At 40.0% G+C, this 12,834-nt stretch overlaps 1 protein-coding gene across 2 annotated transcripts in view; it reads right to left on the bottom strand.

Moving 5' to 3' along the window:
- The window catches only part of LOC144084728 (VPS10 domain-containing receptor SorCS1-like), an 82,260-nt gene that overhangs the window by 14,949 nt on the left and 54,477 nt on the right, over positions 1–12,834 (bottom strand). For both annotated transcript variants that reach the window (XM_077613434.1, XM_077613433.1), the window contains 11 exons: positions 11,371–11,435; positions 9,904–10,022; positions 9,532–9,621; positions 7,738–7,917; positions 5,108–5,254; positions 4,867–4,969; positions 4,480–4,556; positions 3,192–3,283; positions 3,013–3,120; positions 2,632–2,749; positions 2,353–2,486 (listed from right to left, as the gene is read on the bottom strand). In XM_077613434.1, the coding sequence (XP_077469560.1) occupies positions 2,353–2,486; positions 2,632–2,749; positions 3,013–3,120; positions 3,192–3,283; positions 4,480–4,556; positions 4,867–4,969; positions 5,108–5,254; positions 7,738–7,917; positions 9,532–9,621; positions 9,904–10,022; positions 11,371–11,435 (1,233 nt within the window). The remainder of the gene's footprint in view (positions 1–2,352; positions 2,487–2,631; positions 2,750–3,012; positions 3,121–3,191; positions 3,284–4,479; positions 4,557–4,866; positions 4,970–5,107; positions 5,255–7,737; positions 7,918–9,531; positions 9,622–9,903; positions 10,023–11,370; positions 11,436–12,834) is intronic.

Below are 12,834 nucleotides of genomic sequence, written 5' to 3' on the forward strand. Positions count from 1 at the left end.
TTAAAATTATCTCCTTGAAACGTTCAGAAGTGATTCCACCTTTTGTACGCTGATTGCGTGCTATTTCTTTGCAGACAACCAGTCAAAATAACATTTTAAGCTGTTTATTGTTCTGTAGTTGAGCAAAAAGCAACAAAAGGAAATCTGGGAGGAACACATTTTTGTATTGTGTCACTGTGTAACATTTTTTGTTAACGCTCAGACTTGTTTTTTATAATGCTGTCTTTTGTATCGCATCATTATTTGAATAGCCGTTTCCATTCTTTTATTATTGATTTTGGACATCCTGTGGATGATGTAGTAAGAAATCCTAACAAATACATTGAAAGAATTTTAGAGACACATTCTGAAATGTTCACTTTTGAAAAAGCCAACTGCAAACGAATGTCTGCACAACGCAGGTTTTAGGTAACTAGTTTATTAATTCATTACCCGTTTTCCATTTTTAACCCGGTCTGCTTCAAAGTGAAAAGTCTAAAAAATGTATCATTGGAATTTTTGAAGAAGAAGCTTTAATGTAGTATGCGGCCAGTCATAGAAGTGCATATTTAACAGGCTTTTTCATCCTAATCAAGGAACCCATTTTACGCCGCCCATCAAAGTCTACGCTAGTTTTCTTCTTTTATTTTTGTTCTCCCCAGGCCACTGGCTATTGTACAAAAGCAAAAAATTGACCTTGAGATAAGCATCAGACAAGTCCGTGGGATAAAATGGACCACACACCTCCCTGGCTCCATTGTAAACAGTTGTCCCAAGATCCCTAGTCGCCGTACATCTAATTATCTGTTCGCGGGAAGTAGAATGTCACGCTTGGGCGAGTTCTATGCGAAATGCATGGACAAAGTCCACGTGGGAAATGGCTAGAGACAGGAAGAAGCAATTGGCATGACAGTTGTTCAGGAATATGCCCTCCAACCAGTTCTGAAGGCTCAAAGGCACAATACCGGTACGTTCCCCCCTGACCCATCGCACTCTGACGGCTGCGCTGGCTTCGGCGTTGGCGTTAGCGCGGGGATTCGGGGATTTTATGCATTGGTATAGTCATTAAAATAATATTCTCGCAACCTCCAGCTCCAAGATTATTATATCAGCAGTTGTGAAGTCTGCCAATCTGTTTTCATATTTGGTTGCATGACAGTATAAGCACAAGTTTTGGACTATAACCCACATTTTTGCCATATTTACACCAAAACACAGGGCGGCTTATTTAGGCCTGTGGCAAAAACACATTTTAGTGGGCAATATGTTGTCTCATAAATCATTGCTGATGTACGATATTATTGTCCCACCCCAAAAATTGACTGTATATGGCACAGGTGTCAAAGTGGCGGCCCGGGGGCCAAATCTGGCCAGCCGCATCATTTTGTGCGGCCCGAGTAAGTAAATCATGAGTGCCAACTTTCAGTTTTAAGATCAAATTCAAATGAGGTTTATAGATGTATATTATATCTCCTGATTTTCCCCTTTTTAAATCAATAATTGCAATTTTTTATCCATTTTTTTCTTTTGGTGTTTTTAGGTCAAAACGCATTTTGTGAAATCTAAAAATAAATATATAAAAATATTTTCGGTTTTCCACTTTAATATTGAATATAATTAAAAGATTTTTTGTTTCCATTGGAAATGAAAAACAAATGATTATTAGATGTTTTCCCTTACTAAGAAAAAAAAAGCTAAAATAAACATCGTTTTAGATCTATAAAAAACTGAATATTTAGGGCTTTTGATCCAGTTCTTGTAATCCAATTTTAAAAAAAAATCTAAATATTATATCTAAAATGGTCCGGCCCACATGAAATCGAGTTGATGTTATTGCGGCCCGCGAACCAACCCGAGTTTGACACCCTTGGTATATAGTATTTTAATCAGAACCCTAAAGATTGTGGGGGCCATTTCTATTGAATTCAGGAATCTATTTTAAAATGGCTACATATATAAGGCGCACCGGATTAGAAAAGGTAGTAGTGGTGGTGGCGGCGGGGGTAGTGGTAGTTGTACTAGTAGTAGTAGGGGGTTGTTAAAAATCCACTTGATGGAGCTGTTGTAGTAGTAGTGGTGGTTTGTGGTAGAGATCCACTAGATGGAGCTGTGCTAAAGGGAATTTCATACAACGACTAACCAATATCGAGCCATATATACGGCGCACCGGATTACAAGGCGCACTGCCGACTTTTCGGAATATTGGAGACTTTTAGTTGTGCCTTATAGTGTGGAAAATACGGTAATACTATTCTGACTGAGTAAGTCATTTGAAGTTGACTATGTTGTTTTGATGTTTTTTTTTTCAATTGAGTGAAAATGCCTTTCCATTGAAGAGACAGTGCAAAGGAGGAAGACGAGTAGGAGACTCACCACTCAAAATCGGCCTCGGTGCACGGACAGGACTCTGACATCTGAGAGATGTACTGTTCTCTGGCCTTGACACATCGAGCGTTTACTCGCAATTTCTGAAAGACTCTCTTCATTCCCATGATGCAGACTTCGCCCTGCAATGAATAATGGATCATAACCATTTCACAGGCTTCTCTTTCTCCTCGCCTCTCCTCGCGCCTTTGTTTTTTTCAGCCGCTCGCTTCCCGGCGAGAGCCAATCAAAGGCGGCGCGGCTCGAGTGGCACCCGTTCGGACGTACCTCGTTGTCCAAGCGCCACGTCACGTAATCGTCCCGAGCGCAGCGGTGTTGAAAAATGGACCTGAAGTCGATTTTGACCAGTTGCCACTCGGATCGGTGACTGAAGTGACCGAAGATTCTGCGCAGAAGAAGTCAAGAGAGCGGAGGAGGAACTGGGTCAAAACTTTTACCACGCTGAAGATTAAAAAATAATTATTTTGGCCAACACACTGCCTTTAATCAACTACGAGCGAAAGCGGGGGAAAAAAGACATATCTAGGTCGGAATGCGATGCGTTCAAAGGCGCGCCGAGTGGAAAAGTCTTCAAAGGCCGATATGTCATTGTGCCTTAATTAACAGCGCGACATTCCGTCAATTAGTTTCGCTTTGTCCATCTCTTACGTCATGATGAGGGTATCTTCGCCGGGTTCCCCCAGAACGCCGTCCACGTAGAGCGGCGAGGAGGTGAAGCTGAATTTGTCCCAGTTTCTTCCCTCATCAAAACTCAGCCTTGAATAAAAAAAACAATGGATGAATCGTAAACAGGCAAAAATGGTTACCCCCCAAAAATCGGATTTTACCAAATGTGCCTTATAGGGAGGGGTGTGTGTCGAATGGCCACCAGAGATCCTCCTTGATTCAAGAAAAACACGCTGTACTCCTCCTGAAAAACCTGCATGCACACACACGCAATCACACAGCTGGTTTAGAGGTATTTTTTTTATTTTTTTTGCTTTGACTTTTAAATTCTGGCGGCAGCTGGCGACGACAAACACGCACACTTAAAAGCAACGAGGCGCAGACTGGTCTTCGCTCGTTTAAACTAACAAGAGCGTCAATATGGGGGGGACGTTATAGAGGCTCTTGCCCTTGGCGGAAAAAGAATCCAAAATTGTAGAAGATCACTTTGTTTTATCTGTTTGCTTTGGAAGGCTTGAAATTGTTGGAGAGGGGAAATGAGATGGAAAAAGTGATGAAGAAGTGACTTTTAATTGGGACCGTCATTTACGTTGGGGATCGTTTATTTCAGCAAGTGTGATGATTCATCGTTGGCAATGGAAATGAGTTTGGGCAAAAGGTATCGGGAGCCAAAATCAGAGTAAAAAAGGGGACAAAGATAATTAAAGGCGCAGTGATTAGGTTTAGCACCCCTGGCAATTCTGGCCCTTTCTAAATAATCATCCAACTTTGCCGTCATGCTTCGTCTCATCGACATGATGTCGTAGACCAAAAAACATCTTTTGGAATAATGCTTGTTTAGTTGAATGGTTTGGTATATTGTGTCAAACCTGCGGTCAGGGGACCAGATGTGGGCCAGAACATCAATTTGAGCGGCCGGCAAAAGCCTGTCATGCACAGCTAAGATAAAATGCATTAATAATTTCTGTAGTTTTCAATTTTACTTTCACAAATATCTAAGTTTTTATTGACATATAAACACTTTTGGGGATTTTTTTTTCAATGAAAAAGCAAAAAAGTATTTTCTTTTAAAGGCAAATACATAGATGAAATAAAATTTTGAAGTGTATCATGTCTCTAAACAATGATCAAAACAGTGATTCATTTGATAAGCGATTGATTCGTTTTTAGTAATTGTGGCACTGAGTTGGTTTTTTTTTTCTTCCAGAATTTCACCATGGAGTGACGATTGGAGGTTCATGATAAGGTCTAAAACCTGAAGCTATGCCTTCACACCACCTCATGCTCGGGTCCTCATCAGGTATTCATGCCATATGTGCATTATTTATGACGCCTAAGAAGACTTTGCTATTTCGACCAATATCGAGCATCATTATCTGGCACTCGGAGACGAACTTTTTATATTATTTAGTGTCGAATCAAGCCGAGCCATGCGGACATTTCAAGTACCTCTTTCCAAGTGTTCCCAGCATCAGATGTGATGAAGATGCTGACATTAGTAGAGGTGAGCTCAGGCCCAACGACACCTGCAAACCAAAAAGATCCAGTTGAAAACACCTATGTACAACAAGCATTAAACCGCCCATCACGCTACACTTCACCAGCAGTTGTACAGTTTGAATCCCTACCATGCCTCCCATTCAAATCGGATCGGACACCTCTTACTGGCAGTCAATGAGCTATTAGCTAAAAATGTAAAAATCGCAAAACCCAATCTTTTTTTAATCGATTCCAATTTAGGATCTAATTTTTAATCGGTGACATCCCTAATTATCTTACATTTTGAGATCAACGGACCAACTTTTGAAGAAACTTTCTTTTGGGCCGGGTCCTCACCTGATGCAATGATAACCCCGGGTGCCGTGTCTTTGCTGACGATGTTTCCAGAGGTGTACGGATTCTCCGATACATGAAGGTGTAGATGTAACGAGCAGTACGGCTAAAAGGAATACGCAAGCATTAACGGGCCCAAGGCGAACCAAACCACCATGCTAGGGTTTTACGTCCAACGTCTTGTTAGCAGATTTCCAAAGAGCAAAAGAATTTTGCCGGCAGCCTTCGACAAAAGCCCACTTACTTGCTCGCAATCGACCCTCTTCCCTTGGAGATCCGTTACCGGAGCCTGCAGGAGCCGCCAGTCTCTGCCTTTGTTGTACGTGATGTAAGTTTTCACTTGGTTCTCGACAACTTTATTTGACAGAAACACCCCTTTAATCCCCGCAACCTGCAAAACATGAAACACCAGAGCGGCGGGTAGAAGAAGAAAAAAATAAAGAACACAAAAAAAGGGGGCGGAGGGGAGAGGGAGGATAAAAACAAGCATACATTATTCAAACTCAAGCAAAGCTGGAGCTCTAGTTTGGGGAGAAAGACATGTCAGAATTAGATGAGATGATTTCCTGACAGGGAGCACTATTTTGGACCATCTGTAGGCTTGTGGGGAATCAAAACAACATCTGGCAAGCCCTGAGAATCCCATCATTTTTTTTCTTTTCTGTCTTTAGTCACGTGTAGAGAGACGGCAAGAGAACTGTTGTCAAACTCAATGCCCGGGGGCCACATTGAACCCGCCACATCACTTTATGTGGCCCGCCAAAGCAAGTTAAGTTCTGTTCTGTTGTTTTGACTTCTGTATTTGAAATCAGGTTCGTGGGGATTACTTTTTAAGAGTAGGATTTCCAGTATTTTAAATCTCTCCGTTTATTTTATTTAAATGTACAATTTTTTGGTTTTATTAATGGGTTCATTGGGGGATGAATGAGTTTTTTTTAATGGGTGCAAGGTCGTGAAACACAACCAGAATTTATAAAGAAGGTGCACATTCAATTTGGGGGAAAAATATAAAGGATTTTAAAGTGGCACTCTCACCTCAAGGGTATTTTACTGAATTTAATAGATTGGACTTTCCTCCAATTTTAATAGTTATGGATGTGTGAATCTTGCTAGATTCATGTTTAATACTCGTTATGATGATTCTGCCGCCTCGTGGTGTACTTTATAGTTCAAGAAAAGTTTTTTTTGAATTCCTATATACTTTTATTTCAATTTTAACATTATTTTTTCATCAGATAAACTTCTAGCTAGACTTTTATTGACAAAGTATTCTTTACTTTCTGAGAAAACACATTACTATGCCAGTGCAACTCTGCAGATATTGGATGGAATATTTTTGTGCTCTCAAACGCATATTTGACAAATTTAAGGGTGATAGAACTTTTCTATAAAGAGAAACTAAAATTGCTACTTTTGTTGAAATAGTTTTCTACCCAATGATCTAAGAGCGTCATACGGAGAGGCATTAAAACATGCTTTCTTTAATGGACACTATAATTCCTGTGATCCAAATGAGTTTGACGCCTCTGCACTAGTACGCCGCTACGATTTTTTTCCCCTCTAAACCTTCTTGCCGCTAAGTCACAGCCGCTAAATTTTTGGTGGGCGTCGTGCCCAGCGAACGACACGCGTGCTTGTGATGCCCAGCCAAGCTGTTTAAGTGTTGAAATGCAAACAGAATGAAGTCACTTGACATCCGTCAACACAAACGCTGTCTCCAGTCGCCGTTTCTTCTTTTGGTTCCTTCAAACTTTTTACTTATATATAAGAAAAGCTAGCAAAATAAAAGAAAACTTGCTGTGCGACAGCATCTGTTACATTGTAACACAAACAGCAAAATGAAAAAAAATATACTGTTGATGCTCGACAATAGCAGAGTCTTGTTTGTTACCGCTTCGAGCAAGTGATATTTTGGAAAAGTTATTTTATTTTTCTGTTATTTGCCTTTCCTTTTGGGTTTACCAAGTGAGCCGTGGTTTCTTTGTTAAATGGCGAACTCTTATGACAGGTGAATTTCATTGCAATGTTGTGGAAAAAAAGTCAATATTTTCGGTGAGGCATTCTGGAAAGTGACATTATTTTTCAAGGTTTCTTCACGTCAATCCAGACTTCTTTTTTTTAAATTAAATTTGAGACCAACTTGGCATATATGAAGAAAAAAAATGAACACCATAATTAGGTTGACTTGTTAATTAGTCACACTGAAACGCATGACGTACCTGGAAGTGTAAACCCATCAAAAACAAAGATAATATATGGAAAATAAAGATGTCACGAAATTCTAGTTAGTTTTATCTTAGTTTTTGTTCTTTCTTTCTTTTTCCAACGGCCTTATATCTGTCTGCTGCATTCTCTGAATAAACAACACAATATAAAGACCCACAAACTCCCATGTGGCACATTAAAACTCCTCAGCCTATAAAGACACTTGCATTCTCCATGTCTAGCAACTGAACAGGCCAGGCTTAAAAAACAACAAAAACAACAACAACAACAACAACAACAAACCCCCACAGCGAATCAGGAAGTGACATCACCTAATTGAATCCGTTTAATTGTTGCCACAAAATAAAAGACCTAAAAAGTAAAGCCTCATCGTCCTTATTTAAAGGCACTTGTGTGAAATTCCACAAGCATTTTCTCACCATTGCTGTTAAAAAAAAATCACAAAAAACTGAGCGAATTTTAAAAGGTAGCTCGCATAAAATAAGGTGATAAACGGTGCATCTCGTTAGCAATGTAGAGGAATAATAAGTGTTTATATATGCAGCGATAAATCTGTGCGTTTGCTGTGTTTTGTTGCAGGAAGTAACCGGATAAAGTTGCGTCCATTTTTTTTGCGATCGAAAAAAAAGCTCAGGTGTTGCAGCTCACCTCGTATAGGTCGATCATGATGTTGCCTTCGGGTCCCCCGCTGCTCACCACGTTCTCCAACATCAGCGTGAAGAAAAGCCCCCTGGACTCCGACATGTAAAGGTTGTAAGAGTCGTTCTGGTGCCAGTCTTGAATGGCCGCCACCACCTGGTTGTCATCAGTGCTGATGATCTGCAAGTCCTAGATGAGGGGGGGCAAAAAGAAAGCAGTAGTACGTACGTACAGGTTGCTAAGTAACAAGACCCCGGAGTCTTAAGGGTAGATCTTAGCTTGGTAAAGTAAAATAAATGTTATTGTGCAGCATGCCCTGCACAATGGAGCATGATTATGGTTTTTCATTTGACAATTGACACTAATCGAGTATAACAATGTCCGGTAATGCGTTCCCCCCGGTTTGTGACAAAGACTAATGAATGCGCATCAAATTACGCCCCAAGTCGGTCTTGACCCCGCTCCCGCGACGCGCCCAACTTGGGAAAGCGCCGCGTAATTCGACACTAAATGGTGTAAGAACAAAGCTGTAATGCAAATGAGTCTTTCTGTTTCAAAAGTGTCCTTTAGACGCACGCAGAGAAGCGTTGATGTCTAAATAAATTGAAGCAAACCGTAGGAGGAAGGCCGCCATGCAGGTAAATTATGCATCATTTAGTTTGGAGGATTAGATCGGAAACTTGTTAGATGATAATCAATATGACTTTGGAGCATGCCATGTAACGGCTGGATTGGATTGGATCTGACGGCATGCGCAAAATTATTTTTTTTCAGTCGGGGCGGGTGGACTCCGATTTTCATTCGGTAGCAATTCTCTGGGCCATATTGCTTCAAGTGTGTAAATGCGGAATGGGCATGTTGGAATGAGTGTCCAATCATAGTGCCGTCTGGATGGGTTTCCATGGTAGTGGAATTTGCAAGAGACCTGAGAAGCAGTATTTCCATTTCATATTTCAAATGACGGCCGCGAGTCACCAAGGTTCATTCGCCTGACTTTGGTGCCATTCTCAGGGCGAATGGCTTTCTGTCTCAATGCGTCGTGCCTTTAGACTGAGGGTGTGGTCTGCTGGAATAGGCTCCAGCACCCCACGACCCTGACATCCATAAGCGGTGTTGAACATGAATAAATGAATGTGCTGCAATTTGACATTAATTCAACTTGTTGGAGAAAATCATGCCCCTCAAATTCATCTTTCTTGCTAAAATATCCCAATCTTTAATTGTTTTCACCTTTAAAAATGTTTCCATATCACAAGTATTTTGCTACTAAACACTCATTTAAAACGCATTGATTTTTTTTAAAAAACATTTTTACAGGCTTTTGATCAATCAGATACCACTCAAATTGTAAATATTGACCTCCTTCACTCTCAACTCAATTTACAGCGATAATTTCAAATGAATTGGACGTCTATCACTGTCAAAGACAGTCAAAAAGTTCATTCATGAATTAAGTTGATGTTGATGTGTTTCCTCAGTGGTACCAAGCCATGTAGATTGAGTTGTAAGCCGGCGCTTATCTTAGTATCAAAAGCAGACCACAAGGTAATTATTTCATACATTTATGTATATGGGTTTGCAGTTAGAATGGCCCCATAACTATGACAAAAGATTGTGTCAATCCATAAGGTAAGAATACCCTTGTTTTAGCCAACAAAAAGAAAAGAAAAACATCCCTGATGAAAATCGGAACCAGCAGACATGAAATCGTAACGGATCCAAATCTTTTGTAATCTGGCCTCCCGCCCCGATGCAGCGAGACAATCGGCTCAACAATGGAAAGACGCCACGGTGTCACCTTACCTTGGGCAGCGTGTACTTTGGGAGCTTGACTGGGAAGAAAGAGTGTCTTTTGTAGGACACGTAATGGACAGACTGGCCTCCCGTGGGCACCTGGGAACACAAGAGTGGTAATCACATTGGAGCCAAATGTCGGCAAAGTCGGCACACCCTTGAGCGCTCGCAGCGCGTGTCCAACAAGTCACGCTGCGCCGCAAACGGCGCTCGACGAGGGGCGTCGGAGCCGCGCTGAGCCCGAACGTGCGACACTGGGATTTTTTCTATCTTCCGCCAGGATAATGGCTTTGCGCGGGCAAAGGCGCAATTGAATGCCAGGCTTTTTATGGATTTGAATTGACTTTTAATGAAGCCCGTCCTCGCCGTTAAAAAACCCACCTGGATGAAAACGTATTGGTCCTGCACCACCAGGGAGTTGGGGATGATAAACCCGGGGAAAGGCTTGCCCTTGTTTCCCTCGGAGCAATTTTGAAGTTTGCAAGTGATGTACTGCGACCCTGTGGGCAAAGCCAGACAACAGAGCTAAAAATACCACCACAAAGGAGTCAAAAGAAGAAAGAAGTTTGTTGCGGGCAGCCACCATGGTTTCTGCCGTGCTTATATCGATGCTTTCCCAAAAATTTGGCCCACCCAAACTGAATCTTGCGAAGACAGATGTCCTGATTGCATATTTTTGACTGATTTTGCAAATCTGCGGATATGGAGTCCCGATCTGATACCGTTTTTTTTTTAAAGAAAGCTATCAAACATTAAAGCCATGTAATGGGGTTATTAGCGAAAACTTTTGTTTTTGGCAAATCACTTGTGCAGTGCAAAATATGGTGGCAAACAAAGTACGTTCAAACACCAGTATCTCATAAATAAACATACATGAAAAAAAATTACAACGTGATTAATTGAGCTCTGTTGATTGCGATTTTCTTGATTTTTATGCTCTATTTTTCACTCGTGTAAATACAAATACTATATAGTATTTTTCATTCGTGTAAATACAAATACTATAGTATTTTTCACTTGAGTAAATACAAATACTATATAGTATTTTCACTCGTGTAAATACAAATACTATATAGTATAAAACGTACTGTAAATGTATGTTATTTTCAATATATTTGGGATTATGTTAATTTATTTAAGAAATAATGCAATGTGATAAATTGAGCTCTCTCATAATTTGTTGGTTTTTTTATACTGTCGCCAGACATTTTCAATTTGTTCTGCAAAGTTTGTTTCACTAATGTAAATATAAATATTGAGTACAATATTGTATATGCATTTTTTTGAAAAATGCCATAAATTTATTTATTTTGTAGCCTTTAGTTTTTTTTTCACAGTTATTGACATTTTTAGGCTGCCATTGAGTGATCATGTTTCCCTGCCATTGGCGTCCAATAGAGTTTGAGGGAAGGACTGGCAGCCAATGAGTGGATGCTTAAAAAATGAATGAATACATTTGTCATGTTTTGTTGGGGTTTGGTGGTTGGGCAAACATGACAATATTCTAAAAAGCCGATCTTTTTTTGCCCGGTTTGGGATGAGAAGCGATTTCCGATTGCATCTCCAGGCGAGAGCTGTCCCGGGTTGTTAGCGTCAGAGCAAAGAGCGCTCGCCGTCTCCGAGGACGCGACATTAACACAGCGGGGCATTAGAGAAGTGGCCTTCTCTCGGCGCTATGGTCGAGGAGAAAGCCAAATGGCAGCCTGGCCTTTGAAAGATGAATTAATAAAGCTAAATGCAACCAAAAAGCTTTGCTTTCAATCCAGGGAGGGAATCGGATATTTGAAGTAAATTGAAAACGAAGGTTTATGGACACATCCACAGATAAAAAAGGGCCATTATACTCACGTCCATCAGAGACGTTAATCTCCAGGTGGATCATTCCTTGCTCCTTGTCCAGACCCAATCGGGACCTGAAACAGAACACAAACGAGTCCATTAAAATGAGATCAAATGACAGCATCCAAATGGATTTGACGTCCTTTGCCGTTAACGTCACAAAAAAAAGTCATTTTTTGAGTTTCTAGCCTCATTTCTATTGAAGTTTATATTGTTTGGCAGAAATTCAATTTACTGCCATTGAGAGCTATGCCTGTCCATTTTGAGAAAAGTTGAGTGTGCGAAAAATACATTTCAAAACTATGGAAAATTGATTTGGAAAATGTTTGATTCTAGGGATGTATGGACATATTCAATAATATGCAAAATGTGGCTTTGTCATTCCAATTTTGGAAAATTTTCAGCCAAAAATATGTCAAAAACGTCCAAGTGCTTTGTATTTTTTAATGCATTTGGAGAAATATATATGCAGGAAACCGATCAAAGGCCCTTGAATTTGAATTGTTTCAAACTGTGTGGGCAAAGTCCAAAGATTTGACATTGTATCCCATCCTCGTGAAATTGCTGATTTACACCACTATCTGTTATAGGAATAAATCCCAAGTGGTGCGGCTTAACGCTGTCAGAAAAGCTCTGACCTTCTCTACAAAAACAACAGCAATTCCAATATTTGTCTCACGTTTGTTCCAATATTTGCTTCCCAAAATAGTTGTCAAATAAAGTAGAAAGTTGTTAAATTAATCACCCCCGCCTAGTGGAGGAGGAGGAGGAGGAGCAGATAAGTCACGCTTTCATGATCAAGTGTCCTCCTCTCCGTCCCTCCTCGTAACATTTTATGACTAACTAGATAGAGGCTGAGAGAATTCATTATCAAATACAATTTCAATTGGAGTGTTGAAGTAGTATCTGAGAGAAAACAAATGCCAGATGGGGAACATACCAGACGTCATGCCACATTGTTACCGTAGCAACTGGAAGCTGTCCTCACATGACCTGACTGATGTCGAGTTCAAATTTTAACATGATAAAGAGGTGAACATTTTCTTGTCAATGTTATCAACAATAAAAGGCATTTTCAAAGAATATCCTTCAGAATTAATGGATGAATGAATGTAAATTAGAATGAGCTACACAAGGTAAATTGTTCAAAGTGCCTCCCTTAAATGTGAATACTGCTATTTATTGCACGTAGAATGGGGGTGTCAGACTCGGGTTGGTTCGGGGGCCGCTTTAACGTCAACTTGATTTTACGTGGGCTGGACCATTTTAGATATAATATTTAGATTTTTTTTATATAAATGGATTAAAAGAACTGGATTAAAAGCCCTGAATATTCAGTTTTTATAGATCTAAAACAATGTTTATTTTCGCTTTTTTTAAAATATATTTTTAGATTTTACTAAATGGTTTTTGAACTAAAAACACAGAGAAATTGATTAAAAAATTACAATTATTGATTTAAAAGGGGGGAAA

The sequence above is a fragment of the Stigmatopora argus genome, chromosome 11 (assembly GCF_051989625.1).
Source record: "Stigmatopora argus isolate UIUO_Sarg chromosome 11, RoL_Sarg_1.0, whole genome shotgun sequence".
Classification (NCBI taxonomy): Eukaryota; Metazoa; Chordata; class Actinopteri; order Syngnathiformes; family Syngnathidae; genus Stigmatopora; species Stigmatopora argus.